Below are 27,642 nucleotides of genomic sequence, written 5' to 3'. Positions count from 1 at the left end.
ATGGTTAGAACAAACTTTTGCATCTATAAGAACACACCAAGTTATATATAACACAACCAAATTTGTATGAACCAAAAATAAGAATACCTTTTGCTAATAAATGGAAGTACAGCATGGAGAATATTGTCAATGGTTCTGTAACATCTTTCTATGTTGATAGGAACTGCACTAGTTGGGGTAGGGATTTAGTAATGTGTGTAACTGTTGAATCACTGTATTGTATACTTGAAACCAATATAATACTGTATATCAACTATACTTCAGTTTAAAAAATACACTTAAAGACAAAACAAAATCAAATTTATTTGCTTGGGCTCCCTCAAGGCCTAAGAAGACCAGTCTTGTTCCACTAATCTTTGAATTCTCACTGGTACTTCTGTGAGGGAAGTGATTTGACCAAAAATGTAGTATGACGAAGCTTGATTCAAAGCAGACAGTACAGTCTCTTCTGATAAGGAAACATTATGAGATGTCCTAAAATTATGTAACATAAGGGTCAGAGAATGAGGGAGAAAGACAAGGAAAGGTAATTAGTCAGTAGCTACAGGCCAGTAGCTAACCAGAAACCACTCCCTCTTGAATGAAGTCCTTTCAACAAGCACTTAGAAGGTCCCCGGAACCACCACACCCCTCCTGCGTATGAAAATAGTACCTATCATCAACAACCAATCCACGAGCCTTCTCTGTGGACTAACCACCTATCCCTGGACTTTCCCTGCGTTGCGTTAGCCCACCTTTCTTCTCTGCAGCCAATGTGAATTTAAATAACTCTCTTTTCTAGAGACTCCTTATAAATGTGCCCTGTTTCTTGAGCCCGGTGGGCAAATTGTTTCTGTTAACTGGTCTTGCTGCTGGTGAAGCAGAAACTTCCTGTCTCAGCACTCATTCGTTTTTCTGGTTGCATCTGTAAAGCCTCAGTGAACTTATTTTAGGCATCTCTCGGCCTCTACAGAGTTTTTGATTTGTCACTTTTCCATACTTAAGAGATGCATCCTCCTCCCTTAATTTTGTTCTTGAGTCAGAGGGGCTGGGAAGACGTCATAAAGCAAGCACTGGATGCAGGAGACATGGGTTCTAGCCCAGCAGTGAAGTCTTACAGGGTGTCTGTGGGTAAGCAGTTTCCCCTCTCTGGGTCTCGGGTGTGCCATCTATAGGAGAGAACTGAAAAGGGCATACATTACCTTGCTCCTCCAGTCATGGTCCATGGAAGGCTTCACCAGGGAGCTGGTAAGCAATGCAGAAACTCAGGTCCTGTTCCAAACCTACAGACCAAGAATGTGTCTTTTAACAGAACCCCCTTGTTCAGAAACTCAAGTCTAATGCTTCTTGCAGCTCAGTAATGTGCCCTAGCTGAGTCGGCTTCAGATTGTCAGGATGTGAGCGCCCTCTACTGGTTCAGAAATTAAACACTTTCTTGAGGAAATAGTTCTGTCCTATTTCCCTCTGCTGTTTCTGTCCCATTTCCCTCTGCTGTTTCTCTAAGGTTTTCAAATGGAGCTTGAAGCTCCAGCACCTAAATGGTGGCGTATTACTAGAGACTGTATATGGGGCCTTGAGGCTCCTCCAGAGTTTTGGAAAGCTGAACGACATCTACTGTCAGAGCAGAGGGTCCCAGTTCCTTTCCAGCCTAGATGGTTCTGATTCCCAATTGCCATGCAGTCCCCCTTCCCCATGCCTCCTCCTTGTCACTTCTGCTTTAATAAAAAATCAGGGTGTAGATGAACAAACAGTGCCTGAGCTGGCAGGCTGATGATGGGTTCTTGTCACTACTCAGTTTTGAGAATAACCAGGCCAATGACTTACCCGTCTACCCAGTTTCCTCTTCTGCCAGTTGTTGAGTAGGGCATGGAGATGAGAACAGAATGGCCTCTCAGGACTGTTATGAAAGGTCAAAAATGGTAACACATGTGAAAGCTCTTTGAGAACCTGAAATACTTCACAGATGTGATGGTGTGTGTCTTCCTGATGTCACTAGCGTAAGTGGCTGCTCTGGTGCAGACCTGGTCAGTCACAGCCGGTGGATAAAGTGAAGGTTCCTATGGCCACCTGAACCTAAACTACTTGGTGATATAACTGGCCTGCTGCTAGGCTACTGCTTCCACACCCTAGGCAATTAGCCATTATTGACTGAGTAACTATATGAAGGGCTGTGCCCAGTACTCTGGGCAGAGGCAGAGAGGAAGGAGGGTTACAGACCTGCAGACTGTTGGATGCAGACATTATTCTAGTGTTCGACCTATCACTGGGAAAACAAGCTGGGTAATAAACCCTTTCACGCCAAGAACCGTCCATTGTCATTCCTCGGTCTCACTGAATCCATAGTGAATTTCCCTGGGGCCAAAACCCATTGGCAAGGCAGAGCCTTACCCTAGTCTAGCTCTGCTGTTGGTTGGCCTAATGCTCTTAATTCTCATTACAGTTCTGGATCAGGGTTTCTCAATCTTGACATTAACATTTGGGCTGGATAATTCCTTGTGTGGTGGGCTGTCCTGTGCATTGCAGGTGTTGAACAGCGTCTCTAGCCTCGAACCACTAGATGCCAACAGCACTCCCCACCAAACACACACACCACGATCATAACAACCAAAGATGTCTCCAGATACTGCTGAATGTCCCGGGTGAGGTGGGGCAAAATCACCCCGACTGAGAGCTGCCCTATATTCAGTCTTCTTCATCTTTCTAATGAATGGGAAATACTGTTCAGCAGTTTCTATATATAAGGTTCTGGGCTACCCAAAATAAAACATACAGACATTGTTTCCATTCCCAGAGCAGGGGAGAGAGTGCAAGACAGGTGGGAAGAAGGACAAATACAAGGGATGGGAGCAAACAGGAGACGATCTGGTCAAGCAAGGGCGTAACTGTTCTGCTGTTTTGTAGCACGTGTACAGTTTGGAGACCACTTGCCTCAGTCTCCCAGTGACTCATGTTGGGCAATGTTCTCATTACAGACTGAGGAAATCCACACACAGAGAGGGTGTCAATTGTTCACCATGCCTGGTCTGCAAGTGCTGTAGGTGAAGAGAAAGTGTGTGTAAGTGAGACATGACCTCACTGAGGGATGAGCCTTGAGCTGGGTCATGGAAGGTGGAAATGTTTGGGAATGGGAGGTTTGGAAGGGGGATGCTCCACCACACCCATAAGGGATAACACTCAACATATCCAAGAGGCATCTTGGCTGCAATCCCTACCACTTTCCTTTCCCCTAGGAAGGCAAAGAAAGAACTTCCATAATTGTCACAACTCTTACTAATCACCAGTGTTTAATCATTCAGGGTATGTGTGTTCATGTTTCAGGGGTGCTGTGGCACATGTAAGAGAATGCAGGTTGCTCTCAAATTCCCCCTCAACCTTTTCTTTCCTGCTTAAGAAAGCACAGCAAAATGTAAGTGAAAGTACTTGGAGTAATCTTCAACCTACTTGTAACAACCCACACCTCCCCAGAGTGTCACAACTTCTGGACTAAATCTCCCATTCTACATGGAAGAGACAACAAAAGCCTCACTGAGGTGGTGGCTGAACAGTACTTCTATGGGCACAACTCTATGGGGAGCCAACTGCATTCCATTTTATGAAACCAGCAATCCCTAGAGTTACTGGATGCAGCAGTGAAGTTATACGTACTGTCACAGACCATGTATGTTAGTACATGGGTCTAAATCCCAGGAGGCCTCAAAGGCAGGTGGGGAGTTAATATTAAACAGCGCAGTGGTTGCGAGAGTGGGTTTTGTAGTCATCCTCCTGACTTTTTTCTGAGTGCCCTTAGGCAGTTGAATCCCTTACTCTTTCAGCTTCCTTATCTTTAAAATGGGTGGTACTGAGGATTCACTGGAAATTTGTATTGGCCATGCAGAGCACTTACGAAAACACAGTACCTGACATAAGACAGAAACAAACACCCAGACATACTGATAAGTTAACATTCTCACTATAAGGTCACAGTTTTCATGCTCTTGGGATTAATTAACTTTCCAAGTGAGCCACACACTGAACTGTGTCTAAAAGGCTAATGATACCTTTTGAATAACCAGTGCATCACAATGCACCTCCAAGCTTGTCTAACAACAGGCCATTCCATGTTTCTGTTTCACTCAGTTTTAAATGCTAGTGTACTACACACCTTGACAACTATTCCTTATGGGCCTTTTCTGTGACATGTACTGTGCTGGGTTCTGGATACTATTTTACTTCATTTGATTGGTGAAGGCCTTAAGATTCAAGCAGTGAAATGGTCACAGGCCTGAACTGCAAAGCCTTGGTTCAGATGCCACATTTCTTGGCAGAATTGGTGAGTTATTTCAGCTCTTAGCTTTACCTTTAAAACCCAGAGGCTGATGGAATATGAAAAATGAGCAGCCAGCAGGGGCAGCTTGTGATGGACCTTATCCATGAGAGGAAGGAGTGAGCATTCTAAGTACAGTGGGAAAGCACCTTGCATTCTGCAGAGTTTGAAGCAAGACGTTTATGTGATGAGAAATAAGCTTTAAAACAATCTCTTGGTTACTCTAGGGAGAGCATTCCATAAGAAGGCTAGTTAAATCTCCCAGCACTGAAAATACTCTCCAATCTTGTACTTCCAACCCAGACCTACTCTCCATGCCAACTGTCTACTTGACACATCCTCTTGATGTCAAAAAAGCCCATATGATTTACCATGAACAAAGCATATTTTGAATATTTACCCAACCCCCATCTCAGAAAATAGTGTCATCATTTACCCACTGGCTCAAGTTAAAAACTTAGGTGCCTCCTTGTGTCTGCCTTCCTTCCCTACCTGCAGGCAACCTGTCACCAAGAGCTGCTAGCTCTCCAAATGAGGAAGGTCTCCAGTACCTCTACCCTGATGGGGTATCACAACCACCCTCTGCCCTGGGCCTCTGCAGACCTCCCAGACCTTCGGCTTCCCAATCCATTGGCCATGGAGCGAGTTTTAAAAATCTGAGTGTGATTATGTTCTTCTTAATGTAAAGTGTAAAATTCTTCATTGTCTTCCCTTTGCTTTTTGGTGTAAATTTCTTACCCTATGAAGCCCTGCATGATGGGTACCTGTCTCTGCTCTACTTACCCTGGCCCAGCCATACTGAGATAATTTCTTTTCCTTAAACACATTAAGTTCCTTCCAGTCTCTGGGCCTTCGTATCACTGTGCCCTCTTCTGGAAATGCCTGCCTCCCCAGCTCTTGGTGTGGTGGCAATCTCTCATTCTTTGGTTCAGAGAGAAGAAATCCCTGATCAACATGGCTAAGGTGGCTTCCCCATTATCACCCTTTTACTTTCTTCAATACACTAACCCTATGGTGTACATGCCCTTGTGTGATCCCGTCCTCTTGAGTGTGGTTGGTTCTAACCCACAGAATATGGCTAGAGTGACAGGATGTCTGTGATTATGCATACATGATTATACTAATAAGAGCACAAGGTCCATCTTGCTAAGAGACTCTCCCCTTGGGTACCTTTGAAGAGAGCTGCCATGTACAAGCTGTTGTATGAGAGGGACTGAGGGTCTCAGTCCTTCCCACAGCCTGCAAGGAACTAGATGCTACCGATGACCATGTGGTCTTCAATACAGATCTTAACAACTCCATATTACCCAAGATTTGCTATGAAATCAACAAAAAGGAATAAGCAGTTCTGATGTCCAAGACTGTGTGGGTGGGGATTAAAACATAAATAATAAAAGCTCATCTAAATAAATATTTATTTAATAAAATACCACAGCAAATAAACCACTGAAGCAGAAGTCCCATAGGTTTACATTTTTGTTGTCTTTTAGCATTTTCATAGGACTTTGAAGGAACATTAAGACAAGTTTTTTAACACGATACAAAAGTATCAAGTGCAAATATTTAAAAGGAAAAGCAGTTAACAGTACTCAACAGTGAAAACTATATCTTTAGACTTTTTCAAAAATGCTCTTGGCTTTAAAGTTAAGCTTGGACTCTGTTTTCAAACTTTGAGAGGCCATTATTGCCAAATGTTGCTTGTCTTTCTGATAAACAGCTAATAAGGCAGAAGAGTTTGTTCTGTTTTGGATCCTTCCCCCCACGTCTTATTGCGAACGAGTGAAGAAATAAACAGCTTTCATTTTAAAAGAAGAAAAATAAACAATAATCCATGGCTGCCCCAAATTGGGCTTTTGGACACAGAATCTGAGCCTCTGGAGGGTCAAGTTGCTGGGCTCTAGAGGCTCAGGACGCTGCCAAGGTCAAGTCTGCATCACTGGGGAAGAGGGGTGAGAGGCAGCAGAAGCTGCTGACCACCACAGTTCTCTGCTGACTCTCTGTGTGAGGGTGGGTCCAGTGACAACCAACACAAGAGCAAAGATCCCCAGACCAGTGGCTGCAGGACCTACAAATAAGTGAAGAAGCTAAAGAACAACGCCCAAGAGTGCCCAACCACCCAGCCCCCTTCAGAGTCATGACCCAAGTAGACCCAGTAGCATTCCAGAGGTCCGTGGGTAAAAGCCCTGGTTCCATTTGGCCAGTCATTCGTAGTAGAACCTCTCTAAGTTTGTGGACTTCATAGCTGGCTGACAGTCTCCACTGCTGTTTTGTTGGGTCAATGGTCTGTTTGGTAATAACAAGAGGAAATGTTTAGCTCTAAGGCCTCTTTAAAGTACAACACTGAAAGCATACATAGAGAATATATGACAATACACCACACTCTCTGTTGGTTTATTTTTAGCTGCTTCTTGCAGCCACATCAACTTTGGGGCTATACCACCTTTTCAGATGAGGAAACTGAAGGCATAAGAGGATTCAATAATGGAGTCAGGGTTCGGGATTAGTACCCCTTTCCTTGTCCTAATTTGGATATTACATATTCCCCAGTTGTTGAGTGTGTCATCAAAACAATCCAGGGGGAAAGGTGGAGTAAGGAATAATTTACCAGTGAAAGAAAACAGAACAGAGAAGTTAAGCAGCTTATTCAAGACCACACAGCTAAAAAAGGCAGAGCTGGGATTCACACATATCTTCTGACTCCAATTAATCAACCATTTCTTGGTCATCAACAAAAGGGAAGTGGGGGGAGAAAGGAAGAGAAAGAGGTCTACCTTTATAGTCACTGTGATGATAGGTTTGAGAGAGAAGTGAGAGGGTAATGCAATTGGTATTAACTTAACTGGATCTGTCGGTTATCTTTGATTTTCAAATAGCCTTGATAGCACAGGCAACCAACTGTGGAAAACCATGGGACACACCAGAGCTTGGCTCACTAACACATATTCCCAAGGAACTTTTACTTGTAGGTTTAGACTATAGAAAGCTCAATGCTCCATCTTCCAGCCTCTCTTCCAGCTTAGAGTGGCCATCTAACAAAATTCTAGCCAAGGAAGTTCATTGGGGAAGGATGGGAAGAGGTCCTGGGAAGATTTTACTTACTGGACAAAAAGGGGCAGACTCAATTGCGGAGAGAGAACTCATTTTCTTCTCCCTTCATCTTGACTTCAGTGTAGCTGGTGTAACTGGAGCCATAGCAGCTCTCTTGTGGCCATGAGGTAACAAACCAATGGCTAAAGATGGCAATGCAGAAAGGCAGAGGTTGCCTGGTACTTTGATAACACCATGGAGTGGCTATATAGGCTGGGGCTATCTCCAGCCTTTTGCTTTGCAATAAAAATATACCCTTTTTATTTAAGCTAGTATTTAAGGTTTTTCATCACTTGCCACCCAAATACCTGATATCAAAAACATTGAGGAAACCTTCCCTCTTTTTAAGTAAAGATGCAAGGAGGCTAGGCATGCTCTGGTTGCTTTTGTGGACTAAATATAATGTTAAGATAAATGATGTGGTGGCTCCACAAACAAAGGATGTCCTGGCTCCCCACTTTCCTCAGACTGCAGGCCCTGGGTGATCTCACTGCCCCCCTAACAATGTGGCATGGTTTTGCCTTCTCAGAGGCTAGTTTATCTACATAGGAGGCAAGTCAATATACTTCGTCAAAAGACTGTTTAGTCAGTTTTCATAAGTAAGGACATTTTATATTTTTATTCCTTTTTCCTGTGTTTTAGCTGTGTTCTCTTTTGTTTTAGGGTCAAAATCCCATTTGCATAGTTTCTGTTTTTTCCCCTCCTATGCTTTGCATCATTTAACAACAGAGTTATCTGTTTCTTGACTTTTGAAGAATTCACTAGTGTGAGGTTTTTCAGGTAACAACTAGAAAGATAACATACTTATGTAATACTTTTTCACTCATTTCTCTCCCAAAGGAATAGTGGAGTTTTTCACAGTATAATTGGAAGATCTGCATGACTCAGTGAACCAATGTTCTCCAAATGACAAGTACATGAAATTGCAAAATAATGCATGGTAAAAGATCTAATAAAAGTGCAAGACAGACCAGTGGATTTTAATATAATAAAGTACAAAAAGTTCACATTTCAATTAACCTTTAAGAAACCACAACTTACTGAGTTTTGGTGTAGTATCAAAGAACATCCATAGTCATCTGCAAAAGCCTTTCCTTCCTTTTCCAAGCACACATTTATGAGGCTAGGTCTTCTTCAAATGCTTTAACCAGAGTTACATATCACAACAGAATAAATGCACAAATGAGAACCCAGCTGACAGCTATTTAGGCAGACATTAAAAATATTTGTGAAATAAAACAGTGCCTCTATTTTTTGTATTGGAAAATATAAGTCACTAACTTATAGATAACCAAGAACCTGTCACCGGTAGTTGTGAAGATTATGTGAGCTGAGGCCTAAAAAAGTACACAACAGAGTCCCCAGCATAAAGCAAGGGGTTGGTGGGTATCAGCCACCAACATCAATTCAGCAAGAGTTTAAATGAAGCACAATGGAGTCACATCCCAATTGGGACTTAGATTCTGAAATCAACAGGGACAAAGGACAAAAATCAAGCATTTAAGGAGAGAGGAAACAAGATGGCAGCATGAGAAGTGAAGCAGAAGTCTCCTCTCAAAATCACATATAATATGAAACTACAGCAAATACAACTAATCCTAAAAGAGCGACCAGAAATAATATTGCAGCAGCCAGCCTACATCTGGGAAAAGAGAACATCTCATGAAAAAGGGTAAAGTAACAAAGCTGTGATCCAGAGGGACCCAAGCCCTCCCCCAACCCCTGCTCACCAGTGGAAGGAAGAGAAACAGAGCAGGGAGGGAGTAGAAGCCCAGGACTATTAAATATCCACCCCTGGAGATCTACTCCGGGAGCACAAACCCACATTCCATGCTGCTCTGGAGAACCGAGGGACTGGAAAGCAAAGATTGGAATAGAAATTAGAGACTGAGATTCCAGTGGCTAGTGGAGAGCAGGTTCCCACAATCGGCTGCTCTAGGACAAAAGAAAGGTGCGTGCTTTGAAAGACTTCCCAATGTAAGAGGGCTGCTAAAGGGGCAAGGATTACACAGAGCTTGCTGCTCAGGAGAAGGAACAGGTGTACAAAATTGTCTTGTCACACTGAGCCCAGCAGGTTGAGAACTTTAAGGAGCTTCAGGCACTTCCTCCTTCTGGCTGGCAATGAAGCCCCAAGGCCTCCCTCCACAATAAGCACCCTGCTGCTTTTTCCTCCCTGCTGGCACCTGTGCACAAACCTCTTGCCTCCGCCATCATGCCAGGCCAGCCAGAGGGCAGCCCTGCTTATGGCAGCTATAGGGGCTTAATGCAGAGGCTGCTCCCTGCATGGTCAGTCCACTGACCCTGACAGGGTAGGCAGGCACTATGGCTGGAAAGCAGGATAGAGCTCTGTCCTCCTGGCACATACCAGCGTGGCTTGCCTGCAACCCCCACCATCACCCCAGGCCAGCAGGAGGGCAGCCCGCCTACGACAGCTACAGGGGCATAATGCAGAGGCTACTACTCCCTGCACACATGGCCCACTGACCCTGATAGTGGAGGCAGGCAATGCAGCTAGGAAGAAGGAAAGAGCTCTCTCCTTCTGGTAGGCACTGGCACCACTTGCCTGTGACCCCTGCCATTGCTCCAGGATTATGAAAAGGCAGAAGAACTTTGTTCAATCCAAACTCCCTCAAACACCAGAAAGAGGGCTCAGTGAAACTGAAATCACCAGTATTCTTGAAAAAGAATTCAAAATAAAAATCATAAACATGCTAATGGAGCTACAGAAAAATATTCAAGATCTAAGGGTCAAATTCAAGAGAAAGATAGACACTTAGAAAAATACAGTATCCAAAATGAAATATACAGTGGAGGGATTTAAAAGCAGACTAGAAGAGGTAGAGGAGATGGTAAATGGAATAGAAATTAGAGAACAGGAATACAAAGGAGATGAGGCACAGAGAAAAAAGGATCTCTAGGAATGAAAGAATAATAAGACAACTCTTTGACCAATCCAAATGGAACAATATTTGCATCACAGGGGTACCAGAAGAAGAAGAAGAGAGAAAAAGGGATAGAAAATGTCTTTGAAGAAATAATTACTGAAAACTTCCCTCAGATTATAGTCTCTCAGGCCAAGGAAGTGCACAGATCTCCCAATACAATGGACCCAAGGAATACAACACCAAGACATAATAATTAAAATGGCAAAGATCAAGGACAAGGACAGAGCATTAAAAGCAACCAGAGAGAGAAAAAAGATCACCTACAAAGGAAAACTCATCAGGCTATCATCAGACTTCTCAGCAGAAACCTTACAGGCCAGAAGGGAGTAGCATGATATATTCAATGCAATGAAACAGAAGAGTCTAGAACCAAGAATACTTTACCCAGCAAGATTATCATTTACATTTGAAGGAGGGATTAAACAATTTCCAGATAAGGAAAAGTTGGGTGAATTTTCCTCCCACAGACCATCTCTACAGTGTACTTTAAAGGGACTGCTCTAGATGGTAGTACTCCTAAGTCTAAATAGCTGCTACCAGAGAAAATAAAACCACAGTGAAGGAAGTACACCAATTAATTACTAACCAAAGGCAAAATTAAATCAGCTACCCACAAAGTCAGTCAAGGGATACACAAAGAGTACAGAATACAACACCAAACATACAAAGAGTGGAGGAGGAAGAAAAAGGGAGAAAGAGAGAGAGAAAAAAAAGAATCTTTAGATTGTATTTATAATAGCATAATAAGGGGGTTAAGTTAGACTGTTAGATAGTAATGAATCTGCCCTTGAACCTTTGGTAAACACAAATCCAAAGCCTGCAATGGCAATAAGTACATATCTATCGATAATCACCCTATATGTAAATGGACTGAATGTACCAATCAAAAGACATAGAGTTACAGAATGGATAAAAAAAGCAAGATCCATCTATATGCTGCCTAAAGAGACTCACTTCAAACCTAAAGACATACAGACTAAAAGTGAAGGGATGGGATCAAATATTTCATGCAAAAAATAAGGGGGGAATAAGGAGAAAAACTCAGGAGATACAATACTTAGATAAATTGGACTTCAAAACAAAAAAAGTAACAAGAGACAAAGAAAGATATATAATGATAAAGGGTCAGTCCAACAAGAGGATATAACCATTATAAATACTAATGCACCCAACATAGGAGCACCCAGTTATGTGCAACAAATACTAACAGAATTAAAGGGGGAAATAGAATACAATTCATTCATTTTAGAAGACTTCAACACACCACTCACTCCAAAAGATAGATCAACCAGTCAAAAGATAAATAGGGAGAGAGAAGCACTGAATAGCACATTAGAACAGATGGACCTAACAGGCATCTACAGAACACTCCACCCAAAAGCAACAGGATATACATTCTTCTCAAGTGCACATGGAACATCTTCCAGAATAGATCACATACTAGGCCACGAAAAGAGCCTTAGTAAATTCAAAAAGATTGAAACTGTACCAACCAACTTCTTAGATCGCAAAGGTATGAACTAGAAATAAATTGTACAAAGAAAACAAAAAAGTTCACAAACACATGGAGTCTTAACAACATGCTCCTAAATAATCAATGGATCAATGACCAAATTAAAACAGAGATCAAGCAATATATGGAGACAATAAATGAAAACAACAGTTCAATGTCCCAACTTCTGTGGGACACAGCAAAGGCAGTTCTAAGAGGAAAGTACATAGCAATACAAGCCTATCTCAAGAAAGAACAATCCCAAATGAACAGTCTATTCACAATTAATGAAACTAGAAAAGGAAGAAAAAATGACTCCAAAGTTAGTGGAAGGAGGGACATAATAAAGATCAGAGAAGAAATAAATAAAATTGAGAAGAATAAAACAATAGACAGACTTAATGAAACCAAGAGCTGATTATTTCATTAAATAATCAAAATAGATACACCCCTAGCTAGACTTATCAAGAAAAAAAGAGGCTACACACATAAGCAGAATCAGAAATGAGAAAGGAAAATTCACTACACACATTACAGAAATACAAGGAATTATTAGAGAATACTATGAAAAATTATATAACAACAAATCGGATAATCTAGAAGAAATGAACAACTTTCTAAAAAAATACAATTTTCCAACACTGACCCAGGAAATAACAAAAAATCTGAACATACCAAATACCAGCAATGAAATTGAATTGGTAATCAGAAAACTACCAAAGAACAAAACCCCCAGACCGGATGGCTTCACTGCTGAAATTTTTCAGACATTTAGAGAAGACCTAATACTCACCTTCCTTAAAGTTTTCCAAAAAGTAGAAGAGGAGGGAATACTCCCAAACTCACTCTATGAGGCCAGCATCAGTCACTCTAATACCAAAACCAGGCAAAGACACTATATAAAAAAAGAAAATTACAAACCAATATCCCTGATGATCATAGATGCAAAAATGCTCAACAAAATATTAGCAAACTGAATTCAAAAATACATCAAAAAGATCATCCATCATGATCAAGTGGGATTCATCCCAGGGATGCAAGGATGGTACAATATTTGAAAATCTATCAACATCATCCACCACATCAACAAAAAGAAGGACAAAAATCACATGATCATCTCCATAGATGCTGAAAAAGCATTTGACAAAACTCAATATCCATTCATGATAAAAATTCTCAATAAAATGGGAATAGAGGGCAAGTATCTCAACATAATAAAGGTCATATATGACAAACTCAGAGCCAACATTATACTTAACAGCAAAAAGTTGAAAGCTTTTCCTCTAAGATCAGGAATAAGACAGGGATGTCCAATGTCCCCACATTAATTCAACATAGTACTGGAGGTACTAGTCACGGAACTCAGACAACACAAAGACATAAAAGGAATCCAGATCAGTAAGGAACAAGTTAAACTGTCACTGTCTGCAGATGACACGATATTGTACATAAAACAACCACAAAGAATCCACTCCAAAACTACTAGAACTAATAACTGAATTCAGCAAAGTTGCAGGGTACAAAATTAATACACTGAAATCTGTGACATTCCTATATACTAACGATCAACTAGCAGAAAGAGAAATAATCAGGAAAACAGTTCCATTTACAATTGCATCTAAAAGAATAAAATACCTAGGAATAAACCTAACCAAGAAGGTGAAAGATCCATACCCTGAAAACTACAAGAAACTCTTGAGAGAAATTAAAGAAATCACCAATAAATGGAAAGACATCCCATGCTCATGGGTAGGAAGAATTAGTATTGTGAAAATGGCCATCGTGCTTAAAGTAATCTATAGATTCAATGCAATCCTTATCAAAATATCGACAGCATTCTTCAAAGAACTGGAACAAATTATTCTAAAGTTCATATGGAACCACAAAAGACCCCGAATAGCCAAAGCAATCCTTAGAAAGAAGAATAAAATGGGGGGGATTATGCTCCCTGACTTCAAGCTCTACTACAAAGCCACAGTAATCAAGAAAATTTGGTACTGGTACAAGAACAGACCCATAGATCAATGGAAGAGAATAGAGAGTTCAGATATAAACCTACACATATATGGCCAATTAATATAAGATAAAGGAGCTATGGATATATATAATGGAGAAATGAAAGCCTCTTCAACAGCTGGTGTTGGCAAAATTGGGCAGCTACATGTAAGAGAATGAAACTGGATTACTGTCTAAGTTCTCACACAAAAGTAAACTTGAAATGGATAAAAGACCTGAATGTAAGTCATGAAAGCATAAAACTCTAGAAGAAAACATATGCAAAAGTCTCTTGAATATTAAGATGAGAAACTTTTTCCTGAACAAATCTCCTTGGGTAAGGGAAACAAAAGCAAAAACGAACAAATTGGACTACATCAAACTAAAAAGCTTCTGTACAGCAAAGGACACCATCAGCAGAACAAAAAGGCATCCAACAGTATGGGAGAATATATTTGCAAACAACATATCCAATAAGGGGTTAACATCCAAAATACATAAAGAGCTCATATGCCTCAACACCCAAAAAGCAAATAACCTGATTAAAAAATGGGCAGAGGATCTAAAAAGATGCTTTTCTAAAGAAGAAATTCAGATGGCCAATAGGCACATGAAAAGATGCTCCACATCGCTAACTATCAGAGAAATGCAAATTAAAACCACAATGAGATATCACCTCACACCAGTTAGGATGGCCAACATCCAAAAGACAAGCAACAACAAATGCTGGTGAGGGTGCAGAGAAAGGGGAACCCTCCTACACTGTTTGTGGGAATGTAAATTAATTCAACCATCGTGGAAAGCAATATGGAGGTTCCTCAAAAAATTAAAAAATAGAAATACCATTTGACCCAGGAATTCCACTCCTAGGAATTTACCCAAAGAAAACAAGATCCCATATTGAAAAAGACATATGCACCCCTATGTTTATTGCAGCACTATTTACAATAGCCAAGAAATGGAAGCAACCTAAGTGTCCATCAGTAGATGAATGGATTAAGCTGTGATACATATACACAATGGAATATTTTTCAGCCATAAGAAGAAAACAAATTCTACCATTTGCAGCAACATGGATGGAGCTAGAGGGTATTATGCTCAGTAAAATAAGCCAGGTGGAGAAAGATAAGTACCAACTGATTTCACTCATTTGTGGAGTATAACAACAAAGCAAAAACTGTAGGAAAGAAAACAGCAGCAGACTCACAGCACTCAAGAATGGAATAGCGGAAAGGCAGTGGGGAGGGTGGGCAGGAAAAGAAGGAGAAGGGGATTAGGGAATATTATGATTAGCACACATAATATAAGGGGGGCACAGGGAAGGCAGCATAGCAGAGAGAAGAGAAATATTGACACTATAGCATCTTACTACGCTGATGGACAGTGACTGCAATCAGGTGTGTGGGGAGACTTGATAATAGGGGGAATGTAGTAACCACAATGTTGCTCATGTGAAACCTTAAGATTGTATATCAATGATGCCTTAATAAAAAAAATAAATAAAATAAATAAATAAATAAATAAAGCATTACAAAAAAATCCCCTCTGAAAATCCTTTAGTAGAAAAACACTACCTTCCAATAATTTCGACATAGCTGGTTTTCTCTCCAGCATTTAAACTGATCACCATTCGTTCAGCTGAGGCCCCAGATGAGGCATTTAGAAGCCATAATGTAGGAACAAAATCTATATATTCAAACACAAGATTCACACTCAGTGTGGACAGACACTCAGATTCTGAAGAGGAGAAGGGATCAAGACAGACTGTGGGAACACCAGATTCATGGCTGCCAACCACCCCAATTACAGGCCCGCTGAGCAGAATGGTGGCCCATTGTTTTTGTTGTTCCCCACCCCCGAGGACACCTTAATTTGAATATTTATAAATTTAATGGGTATTTTTTTTAAAGGAATCAATAATTACCTTATAGAGTGGCCATGACAGCAAAATGAGTAATCATGTGTGGTGGATAATAATAGCAATTTTTGTGTTTGAAACTCCAGTGTAAATTCACATTTGATATCTGACATGTATGCAAACTGTGAGGAACACCTGCCTCTTACAGTTTGCCTTCTACACACTGACTGGAATTAGGGTATTATTTGTGAAGATCCCTCCAAATTAGTGCATTGACATGCATTTACCTGGAAGAAAACCAGTAGTTGACATGGCTGGAGACCATGATGTAGGACACATGACTGTTCCCAGCATAGCAAGTAACATGAAGCCCAGACCACAGAGGACACAGAGCAGTGAGAGGCTGCCCACAGCGATGACTAGTCCTAGGGGAGAGCAAGGTTAGGAGGAGCATTCATCTAAAACAGGTTGAAAGCTACCACACCCTGGGCCACTGTGTTGACAATGACGACTGCCTCAGATTTTTCCACTGAAGAGAATTCCCATAAAAATCCAAGTTTCTGGCATCTCTTAAAAAAGGAGGTTATCTACCTACCAATGTGGGTACCACTGCAAGGCAAGGGTTATATGGCAAACATCCTTCCCCTTGCTGTGGGAGTAGTCAAATAGTCTAGTACTCTACCCCCATAGCCACAGTGACAGTGTCAGGAATGGGCCCTGGATAGGAAGGAAGCAGATGCAATGCCTTGTCATAAAGATGTCAAATTCCTAGATCAGTGATTTTCAAAGCGTGGCCAACAACACTGTATAAGAATCAGATGCATTAAGAAGGCATGTTAAAAATTCAGATTTCTGGACCCCACTCCAGATCTACCAAATAAGAATCTCCAGAGGAGGCCTGGAAATCAGCATTTTCAAAAGGCAAGTAAGACTCATGTATACTCAAGTTCAAGAACCACCGCTCTGAAGGCTTTGCACATGCTGTGCCTTCTATCTGGAAAGACCTTCCTTGCCCAAAGGAAACAAAGTTTTAATACATCTTAAAGTCCTGTTCTTCTGTAAAGCTATGCACAATACCACTAAAATGCAGGGGCTTCTTTCTTTCTAAATTTAGTTTTGTTATAGTTTTCATGAAGTCATTTGCCCATCTATCCATCACTATTTACTGAGTAACCACTCTGCCAGGCTATATTTGGCTCATCTGCCTACCATGCTAACCTTCTGCCTCAAGTGTAACTGCCTTTTCACAGTCCCTTGGGCATGAAAACAACTCTGGGTGCTCCTATCCCTGGGAAGCCATAGGATGGGTCCAAAGGTGATCACCTCACCCAATGGCAACCATCTCTTTGACCAGTGTCTTGGGCTTTGAGATCTGATTTGAAAAGGCAAACTGAGCCAATCAGATTTGCTTTCTGAGTAATCTGAACTTAGCAACACAGAGAAATAGACAGTTGGTGGTGGCACTTCAGGAGGAAAAGTAGAGAACATCAGTACTAGCAGGGCACCCCTCATGCAACAGATGCTAAATATGCTAGCTGTGGAGTGAATGTCCTTGCTGTTTAACGACAGTTAGCATTCATGGAGAAGCTACTCTGTGCCACACATCCTAATACTCCTTGGAACTAGTTTCCAAACTAGACAGTATTATTATATCCCCATTCCACACATGAGGAATTTGAGGCTCAGAGGGTAAATAACTTCTCCAAAATTATGCTGGCTGAGATGGGATTCCAGTGTGGGCTCCAGAGTTTATGTTTTAACTATTCTGATAAGGTGCCTTGGTGAATATGATTTTGACAAGAACCTTTGACAAGAGTGGCGTATGCCCAATAAACACTGTCATCCTGAGTCACTGTCCAAAGTAGTGAATAACTGAGCAGGATACCTTCTAGTAATATAACTCCCACAAAAGCAGCCATGGAGTTAAGAACCACAAGGAGCAGGAAGAATCCAACAGGGATGGCTGATAAACTCCAGCAAGATGAGGGCCAGAAAAGAATGCCTGTCCAGGAACTGACCCACTGGAGACTTCATAAAGGCCACCACCTATGGGCAAAAGGGAAAGAGCCAGGACTGAATGCCATGTCAAACCCAGGTCGATGGACCTGCTCGAGCTGCAGGAAGTACAACCAGTAAAGTTGAAGGCTCATAAGTGAGAAGTCAACAGTAATAGTCCTCCCAAGGCATGAGTCACCCCAGTGACAACTAAGGCAACTGTGGACAGATGGCAAGTTTTAGGGCCCTACCCAACCTCAAACGTTGTGAAAGGAGGAAAGACCCAGTCATGGTTCCACTGCTTAACATACACCCTCTCAGAAGACACCCTCAGCATATGTGTGCACTGATGCAATGTACATACAATTTGCCTCCCACTTCACAGCTGAGGTTTCATAGCTGAGGTCACTATAAGGCATGGAGAGGTTAAATCCTGGCTACTTGGCATTACCTAGGAGCTTGTTAGAAATGCAGCCTCTCAGTCCCTGCCCCAGACCTACAGTATCAGATTCCACTTTTTAATGAGATCCTCAGGTGATCTGTGCACACATTAAAGTTTGAGAAACAATGGGACTAAATGACTTTTCCAGAGTCACACAGTTTCCAAGTGACAAAATGTAGACACTCAGAACTAAATTTTTTCATTCCAAATGTCAAATGCTTTCAACAGCTACCACCTCATTAGGAAAAGTGCTTTTCTGTTATCAGTCTGGACACTATAGCCAGGCCACATCGTGACTACTACTGCATACATATGCTGCATTAACTAGTAGGTTATCTTCCTTCATCAGGCAAAAGGGTTTTTAGATCTGGCTTAATGGGGGAAGGCTGTTTTAATACAGAGAAGACCTTGGGCATTTCCACAAGGATGGGTCTCCTCTCCCTTCTTAGGCCCCATGCTGTCTTTCTCTGGGTACTGGCATGCAAGTTTCTGTTCTCTTGAAATGTTCCATCATTCCAAAAATTTCCCCATCAAAACTGGTCCTTCCTGTGTCTCATAGGCCAGTAGCTGGAATGCAGACCTAATTCAAGCTACTGTTTACAGGACACTACCCAAACACATGTGCCTCCTAGGAATAGCTGTTCACTGTGATTCAAATGGTGGGCATTTGGGGGCAAGTGGGAAGGTAGGAGGGTTTTATAGGTTGAGTTGTCAGTGACCAAAGCACAGGGCTCATTCTGCTTAACTAGAAAAGGCTATTCCAAAAAGCTATGGGTCTGAGGACTTCAGCATTGCCTCCTGGTAAATCTTGAGGCATGACAAATTTCACTTCCTGCCAGGCCACAAAATGGCAAAATGCCCACTGGCTACATTGCCTCCAGCCACTCCAGTTTGACAAAATGTTCTCTAGCCAGAGGCAAGGATAACAGGAATCACCTGAGCTGGGAATGCCCAGCTAGGGTCCTCTAGCATCAGAACCCCCAGAGTTTCTCCTGTGAGGGCTAGTGAAGGTGAGAGAAGTAGATGGGCCTCAGAAGTGGGGCTGGTCTCTTGAGCTGTGTCCTGATTACTTTCTGGCTCTAGTCTACATGTCCTTAGGAAACCCCCAGGTGTCATCTGACAGACTGAACTGTTCTCACTGACCCTTATAATCAAGAGACCTAGTAACCACAGTGAGGAGGAGTACATGAGGCTGGAACACCAGAACGCCAGGCTTACGAGATTCACCCAGACTGCAGCACAGTATCCTCATGTGGCCACTGAGCATTTGAAATGTCACTAGTGTGATAGATGAACTGGATTTTTTATTTAAATTTAAAAACTGATATTTGATTCAGTCTTTGGAAAATTTTAAATTACATTTCAAGTAAGTTGAGTATGTTTCAAATAAATTTTAACTGTAAATTTTATGAAATCTGATGGGCAATCAAGTATTTCCAATGGAAATTAAGCATCTGAATTGAAATATACACTAAATGTATTTAAAAAAGAATGCAAAATAACTCATCACTGATTTTTTACATTGGTTACATATTGAAATTATATTGTTTGAGATATACTGGGTTATATAAAATATATTATTAATATTAATTTCACATGCTTTGCTTTATGCTCTTTCATAAGACTATAAGACCATTTAAAATGATATACTTGGGGTGCATAATAATTTTCACTGGAAAGTGCTCATTAAACTTTATCTAGAAAAAAACAGGAAACAAACTGCTGGTATTTGGGCAGGACTATGACATAACTGAAGGAATAAGGTAAGAAAGATGAACTGGCAGTTCAGTGCAAGAAGCAATTACAAAGATTACAGAAAATTAGGCAAGAGATACTGAGATCCTGATATCCAAATCTAGGCTAATGGCAAAGAGGTAAGGGGAACAGGAGGTGTGGTATCAAAATGGAATGACAAAAGACAAATCAACAGGACTTGGGGTCAGTATGGCACGGAATCCAAGAGGAGAAAAGCAGGACTGTTCTACGTGTAGTCCCAAAGGAATCTACTTTTTTCTTAGCCTCTTCTGAGTCTGGGCTCTATAACCAAAATAGAAAGTCATCCAGCTATGCAGAGAAACCATTTTAAGATGTAGACAGTTAGCCCGGCAATTGTCTTCTCCCAGGAAGTGTGGTCTGCTCAGAGCAGTCTGTCACAGAAGGGAAGACATGATTCAGGTACACCTGAAAACAGAGAACATTCATCAACAGTCAGGTGCCAAGTACTGTTTTAAGGGCTTTCAATGTATTTCCTCACTTATTTCTCCCTACAATGCTAACAGGTAGGTAATGAGAAGCAATTTAACATTACTTAAATCCAAGGGATTAGAATATAGCAACAGAGGAGGACACAATGGGAGGATGGAAAGTTGGAGAGTTTATTACTAATGTGTAACATGTGTTGCGCTTTTCCATCCCCATCCTGGAAGTGTGCTCAGGTTATCCAACCTATATTCTATTGGCATGGTGCTGTGCTGAAGAGCCTGGGAATGCCAGACTGTACACATAGGCACTACTATATGTCAGGCTCTATGCTAACACCTTCTCAAACAGCATGAGATCATCCTCACAACAAATCTGTGAGCTTGGAACCACTTATTTTAGAGGAGATGGAGATTCTATGGGCCTAAGCAAACTGCCCAAGGTCAGATAAAGGCGATTTATTTTAAAATGCACACGAATATGGGAGGTTCCAAAGTAGGAACAACATGGCCATCATTCAAGGACACGAGGCTCTATCTGGGACTATTCAGGAGACAAGCCAATTCCCTGGTGTTAGAATGTAAAAGGTAATCAGCACCCATGGTCCCTTACTACCAGAGGTGGAGGTCTCAGGATTATTTAAAACCACTGGTAATGACAAGTCCAAGGTGCTATGTGACAGTTTCTCCCAAATTATGGTGCCTGGGTGCCAGTAGGTACATTGTGATTCAGGGTTGGCACACAGATGCCAAGGAGGTCAATCAAAAACATCCTTTATGGAAGTAAAGGAACGGCATGGGAGCAAAACTATTTTGTCACAGGTAAACCACTTAAGGAGATGCTATCAGAGAGCATCTGTCCAGCCCAGGCTCCATATCTCTCTTTCCTCATTTCTGAACACTGCCTCCTCCCACAGCAGAGGTAGGCCCCTGAAGCTGTGTTTGTATCAATGAAATGAAAAGCCCCAGCTCAGCCACCACCTCCCTGGCACAGGTGACTTTATCAAGCAGATTCTTGCTCCTAGGAATTGGGCACTCTCAGACCAGGTCCCTTAGAGGATGTCAGATGGGAGCTGAGGGAGACGTGGGGAGCTGAGGGTGCCAGCCTGGCAGTCATGTCGACCTGTGTGAATGGAAGAGCCAAGAGAGCCAGCTGCAGAGGAGAATGAAGCAGATACACGGGGAAAAGCTACAGCGAGAAGCAACATGGTCCAAGACACGGTGCTGAGAGTTACCTCTAACCATTGTGACCTGCCAGACCCTGGTTCAAACCCCTCCTAAGGCTAGGCCCTGCTTCATTTATTGCCCATGGCTTCTAAGATAGCCTAACATTTCCCAAAAGGCTCGGCAAGTCTCACCATTTGTTTCCTTGCTTGCTTAAGCTATTTTTCTGCCCAGAAGTAAGATAATTCAGACTTAATGATGTATTCCAGAGAGTTCCTGGAGGGATGATAGAGTTGCTTCACAAACACACCAGCTGGAAGCCACTTATTCCTATCTTGAATTCAAAAGGTTTATTAACTCTGAGGAAAGGTTAAAAATTACTTGGGGGAAGAAATCATAAACATCCCAGAAATGAGGGGATGGCTATGTAAATTTGTTATGTCAATCTGATGGGAGGTTCTATTAGTAAAAGCAATTGTTCTGAACACCTACATTTCAATATGGAAAAAAAATCAAGCAAAAATAAAAATACGGAATTGTATCTGCCACAATTACAACCATTATATGTAAAAAGGACAGATTGAAGGGGTATAATAATCATTATCATCATCACCACCACCACTACTGGATTACTTAGTGATGGGTTTACAGGTGATCTGCTTTCCTTTTCCCTCCAATATTACTCTATTGAATTAATACAATTAACATTAATTAACTCAATTAATACAATAAAAAGTCTTAAAGAAACTACCTCAGGACTACCTAAAGGACATGAGGGCTTAGTCAACTGGTAATCTGTCCCATCATCCTGGGAGTCAGCTGGCCTGGAAGTTATCTATCCCATATCTATTCCAATGACCATCGCTGAGGACTGAAGATAAAGAAGTGGAGAAGCTGAAGCACCTACTTCAGAAGACATATGTGAATATTAAATAAGACATGCCAAGTGCCTTGTATGGTGCTTGGAATATAGAAACTGCTCAATCAATATTAACTAATATACAGTCAATCCTTATTATTTGTGAATTCCATATTTGCAAATTCACCTACTTGCTAAAATCAGTATGTAACCCCAAATCAGTATTTGTGGTGCTTCTGTGGACATAAATGTAGCACATTCTGAGCTGAAGTTGAATGAGGTGACAGGTTGCTGTCCTGTTTCAACTCTTTAAACAACTGTCCTTCTCAAGGCCTATTTAGCTCTGCCTTTTTTTCCCACATTTTAATGTTTTTTGTTGGTGATTTTGCCATTTAAATGGCACCTTAATGCAAAAGTGATATCTAGTGCTCCTTAGTGTAAGAAGGCTGTGATGTGCCTTACAGACAAAATACATGTATTGGGTAAGCTTCATTCAGGCATGAGTTACAGTGCTGCTGGCCATGAGTTCACTGTTAACCAACAATATACATTAAATAAGGTGTCTTTAAATAGAAGTACATATAAAGTAGGTTACGTATTACTCAGTTAATTAAAATATTGCAACAAGAGTTTGGTAGAACCTAATCCTGTATTTTGCCTAGAAGCAGTATTGCTAATTTATCATTTGAGGTAACTTTTTTATAACATAACAAACACATATAATGAAAATCAACAGTATATGTGGATGAGCATGAGGACCTTTCTTACTGAGCTAACTTTTAGTAACAAGAGTCTCATCCTGCTGACTAGAAATCTGCTTGCTCAATTTAAAAATAGCTTAAATCTACAGAGGGCCAGAGGCATTTTGGAATGAATCCAGAAAAGATCTCTACAGAGTACATTGCTCTCCACTGCAAAATGGTGTCTCCTCCAATAGACCATAGTGGAACTGTGCCATCCAACACAAAAAATAGGTAATACAGTTCATTCTGTCACATATACATGAGTATTTTATGAATATATTAGATAGAAAAAGTCCAGAAGGACATACAACAAAATATTAATAATATTATCTCTGAGAGCTGTTATTTTTTCCCTGACAAAATGCTGCAAGGCATATAAAATAAAGCAATAAAGATAAATAAACAAGAAAGCAGAATATACTCTCTCGACTCCCATTGCTATTGAATTGGCTACTGAATACCTGAAAAGTGGCTAGTTTGAATTGAAGAGTGCTGAAAATGTAAAATACACACTGGATTTCAAAGACTTGGTACAAAAAAGAACGTAAAACATCTCAGTGTTGGGGACGGCTTTTGTCTTCTCACATGTTTGTAGGCAGAATGGGAAAGCACCTTCCCCCATGTCTGAACACAGCACCAGCTTGAGAACAACTGGTGGAGTCCTTGGAAGTTATCTGCCCACAAAACATATCTTGTTCTCGAAGACGAGCCAAGACGCCTCACTCTGAAAATAGGGAGACCTTGAGGACATGTAAAAACACTGCCCCTGCTTACCAGGCAGCTTCTAAGAAAATCAACAAGGTGCTCTGGCCTGCCCCCCCTGAGATGGGAAAGAGGAGTATAGCACTTGGCTGAGGTCCAAGAAAGGCAGTATAAAAATAAAGGTGCTGCGCCTCTTCAGGGATGCAGCCATTGTCTGTCTGTCTGTGTTGTCTGTGTTTTTTGTTCTCTCACCCAAAGAAGATGAGCGGCACGTTACATCTCATGCCCAACGTGGGGCGTCCTCTCAGAGTGAGTTGTACATATATTCAGCTCCACGCCTCCCCTTCAGATTGTTCGACTTCAACGGCAGGCACCGTCATCTCAGTAACTTTTTTCATTAATAATTTATAATGATTATGTGCTGAAATGGTATTTTAGATAAATTAGGTTAAATGAGCTATATTATTAAAATTAATTTCACCTGCTTTTTACTTTTTAAATGTGGCTACTAGGAAATTTTAAATTACATATGTGGCTCACTTCATATGTCACTGGACACTGGTTTCTAGTGGTACACTAGACTCAAATCAAGACAGCTTTAGCCCCTCACCTTCACGGTAACAGGTCAAAACTAACTACAAAACAGAAAAAGATGGTATCTGTGGCACAAACTAAGAGTTGGCTCTCTATATCCAGCTTAAGAATTTTATTTGCTGCAAGGGGTGGTCATATAATTAAATTTTGGCCTGTGAGATGTAATCTGAAGTGTTGTATGTGTGACGTCCATGAAGTTTCCTCAGGTTGGAGGTGGCTTGCAATTCTCCTCATTCCCACCCCCTACCCTACCCTATTGCCTGGAATGTGGACACACAATGGCTGATGCTCTAACAGCCATCCTGGACAATGAGTTCGACGGTCACAATTTAGAGAAGACTGGGTGGAGAGCTAGGAAAATTCCTGTACTGCCTCTAAACTTTTTCTACTTGAGAGATAAATACCTTTCTCTGGTGTGTTTAAGCTAGAGTTATTTTGGGATTTTCCAATATACATCCTGATTTGAAACTGACCTTACTCTGGAGGGACTCTATTAGCAAAGACAGCTTCCTCTGAAGCTCCTGCAAGTCCTTTGAGGTATTTAAGGGCTCCTCTCCTGTTTCGCCATCTTCAAACTCGCTTCAGTCTTTTTAGGGATTAATTCTTCTACCAATAAGCTCTCCAGTGCAGTGGGCAGGCAAATCTCTCATGTCACCCTCTCTTGCTGTTACTGGAGAAAAAAAAAATTATCTTAAAGCATTAAAAATCTTCAGCCAACTAGTTCACCAAGAACTTCTACCACCTCACACACTGATGGTGAGTGCAGATGGAGGGTAGTTTGGTGATATCTCTATCAAAGTTTCAAACTGTATACACCTTGATACAACTTATTTTCTAGGAACCTGAAGGAAATAACCAAACAGGTATATCAAAATGTACCAAAAGGATGTGCAGTGCACCCTGTTATAATATATAAAAATAGCAAAACACTAGAAAGAAGCTATCTGTCCATTAATAAGAAATTGGTTAAATAATGATAAATTCATACAATATTGTACAGTCATTAAAATGATCATGTGGCTATTTAGTGACATGAAAATATGGCCATAAGAGAAAAAAGTTATAAAATATTCCATAGTAAAGGATCTAAGACATGTAAGAAAATGTTATGGTATTATCTCTGAGAGTTTTTTAGCCTGACAAAATACTGAAAAGAGTATCTAAGAAAGGAAGCTGAATACAGTAGTTCAAGTCCCATTGCCCTTTTCTTTTTTTAACCAGAAAGTCTTTCTCAAACAGGGGCACTGGCCGGTTTCTTTATTTACTACCCACACTAAACAGGTTGGTTCCCAATCACACTGTGCCATAAATAATTTTCTATTTACTCATGTGTAAATCTCTTCTCCTTAACAAGAGAAGGGCCTCATATGGAGACCTTGTCACAACTATACTCTAATTTAGCAGACTGGAATTTCTAGGACTGTCCCAATCTCATATATTATTTATTTTTAATAAAAGCAACATTTTAAATTAGATATCTATTTTTTAAACCTTGTTTGATTTTCACATAAACAAGTATATCCTTATTTCATATTTCCCAGAACTGTATAGCTGGACACCGAGATATCTTTCCCATTTCTCTAGGACAACTGACCTCCTGACTGACAGTACAAACACCTAAAAGAGTCTGTCACAGTGGCCAAAATTAACTGAGATCCTCACATTTAAACCTCACATAATTTACCAAAATCAACGGAGAGATCCTTCCATTTATTTATCATGGTAATTGTGAGTTACAGGGGGTATAAGTATAATTAAATAATATCAACAGGATCTAGTATGCAAATTAAAGCACATTTTAATCAGCTAGAGATCCTCTGCTACAATCCCTTTTGTGAAACAGGGACCCTTTCGACCAGGAAGGACTAACCCCTCTACCCCTTATTCTGTCTTTAAAGCTGCTGCTGGCATTGATGTTGAATTGGGGGATGTTCCCAGTGCTTAGCTCCCCTAATCTCATCTCTACAACAGGCAGGCAGAAATAAACCCAGTTCTCCTTACAGGGCTCCGGGGGCCTGGGAAACCCAAGGCGCACCCGTAACTGGTTTGAGAAGCCGATGTGGGGGAGCGTGGGTAGAATGCCGCTGGCCACAGCCATTAAACGCATCCACTTGGTCACTAATCCCCAGGCCCCTTGGTCACCAAATCCACGAAAGGGTCTCCCCAAGCACTGAATAGTCTCCAGGAGAGGAGACGGCGACCCCTTAACCCAGCACAGCCCACAAATTCCCCTTCTCAGCGCCTTCCGGGCTGAGCCGAGATCATCGGCCAACCGGCGCTCCCCTCCACGGTTCCCCAAACACCGTCGGCTCTCCACACATTCCCCCACCTCCACTTTCGGGGGTCAGAGGCTTCCCTGAACGCTCCAGCGGGGAGGGAGAGGGGCGGCATCTCCGGCTGGGGGACAGTAACTGTGGGGCGCCTCAGGCCTACCCAGGCCGCCAAGGGCAGACGCGACGGGGAGCGAGCGCCCAGTTTCCCGAGGTCCGAGGGGAGGCGGAAAGGGGTGTGAAGCAGGTGGAGCGGGGCTACGCGCCCGAGAAAGCACTGAGACTGAGAAACGGGACCTCAGGGGGAGTCGAACACCTATCACTAATAGGGGGAGGGAGAAGAATCGCCTTTGGGACTTAGAGAGTCCCTCTCTTCAGTGAGGAAATAAGGAGGACACACACGTTTACTAACCCCGGGGACGCGGTTTGGGGACTCCCCAGCTAGGCTTCCTAAGAAGAGGCAAGGGTCTCGGAGTGGGATGGGGCTGAGAATCCTCTACCAAATCTTGTGGTAGGTGCGTGTGTGCGTGAGCGCGCCCTCTCAGCTCGTCCCAGGGGCTCAGAAGGATGACCCTCTTCTTACCAAACTGTGATCGAGGGCCGAAGGCGAGGCGTACCAAGGCCCTCCCAAGCCCCGTCCCCACTCTCCTCCGTTCGCCCAGCGGCCAAGGGTACAGCCTGCCGGGGCACTAGGTATCCCTGCGCCCACGCTTCGAGCTCTCGCCTGGCGGGGAAGGCTGCGCAGCCTCACGTCCGCAGGCCGAGCACAGCGAGGGGTCGGCAGAGGAGGAAGAAGGCGCGGCGGGGCGGGGCGGGGACCTCAGACCCCCTCACACATCACGTCCCGCGCGCCGCCTTCCTCCGCCCCCGCAGCCGCGGGATCCGCCTGCCGCCGGCCTCCCTCCGCCCTGCCCTGCCCCGCACCCCCTCCGCCTTCCTCCACCCCATCCACCTACACCGCCTTCCTCCACACCCTCCACCTCCGCCCCGGGCCCCGCCCCCCGCCGGCCTCCCTC

General features: G+C 42.2%; 1 protein-coding gene, 1 long non-coding RNA gene and 1 other non-coding gene across 4 annotated transcripts; 1 reads left to right on the top strand and 2 right to left on the bottom strand.

The window, feature by feature from the left end:
* Window positions 1-283: 283 nt before the first annotated feature.
* Window positions 284-27,559, bottom strand: LOC108395493 (lipid droplet assembly factor 1). Of its 2 annotated transcripts, XR_012122286.1 has the most exons (5): window positions 27,210-27,559; window positions 2,908-3,011; window positions 1,804-1,876; window positions 1,182-1,262; window positions 284-474 (listed from the first exon to the last, which is right to left on the bottom strand). It is a non-coding gene; the product is annotated as a lipid droplet assembly factor 1 (transcript). The 2 variants fall into 2 exon arrangements; XR_012122285.1 differs by lacking the exon at window positions 2,908-3,011 and having other exon boundaries at window positions 27,210-27,557.
* Window positions 481-4,918, top strand: LOC140844085 (uncharacterized). Its single transcript, XR_012122287.1, has 4 exons — window positions 481-1,227; window positions 2,952-3,034; window positions 3,298-3,385; window positions 4,781-4,918. It is a non-coding gene; the product is annotated as an uncharacterized lncRNA (long non-coding RNA).
* LDAF1 (lipid droplet assembly factor 1) lies at window positions 5,681-24,937 on the bottom strand (the record flags this gene model as incomplete). The annotated part of the gene is given in 6 exon segments (XM_073214138.1): window positions 5,681-6,565; window positions 15,947-15,995; window positions 15,998-16,084; window positions 17,545-17,627; window positions 17,629-17,705; window positions 24,830-24,937. Coding segments are annotated over 6 exon segments (486 nt in total), but the record flags the coding sequence as incomplete, so codon positions are not given.
* Window positions 27,560-27,642: the final 83 nt, after the last annotated feature.

Source organism: Manis javanica, chromosome 10 (genome assembly GCF_040802235.1).
Source record: "Manis javanica isolate MJ-LG chromosome 10, MJ_LKY, whole genome shotgun sequence".
NCBI classification, from domain to species: Eukaryota; Metazoa; Chordata; class Mammalia; order Pholidota; family Manidae; genus Manis; species Manis javanica.
Note: the sequence above shows the minus strand (reverse complement) of the source record. Positions and strands in the feature narration are given on the sequence as shown.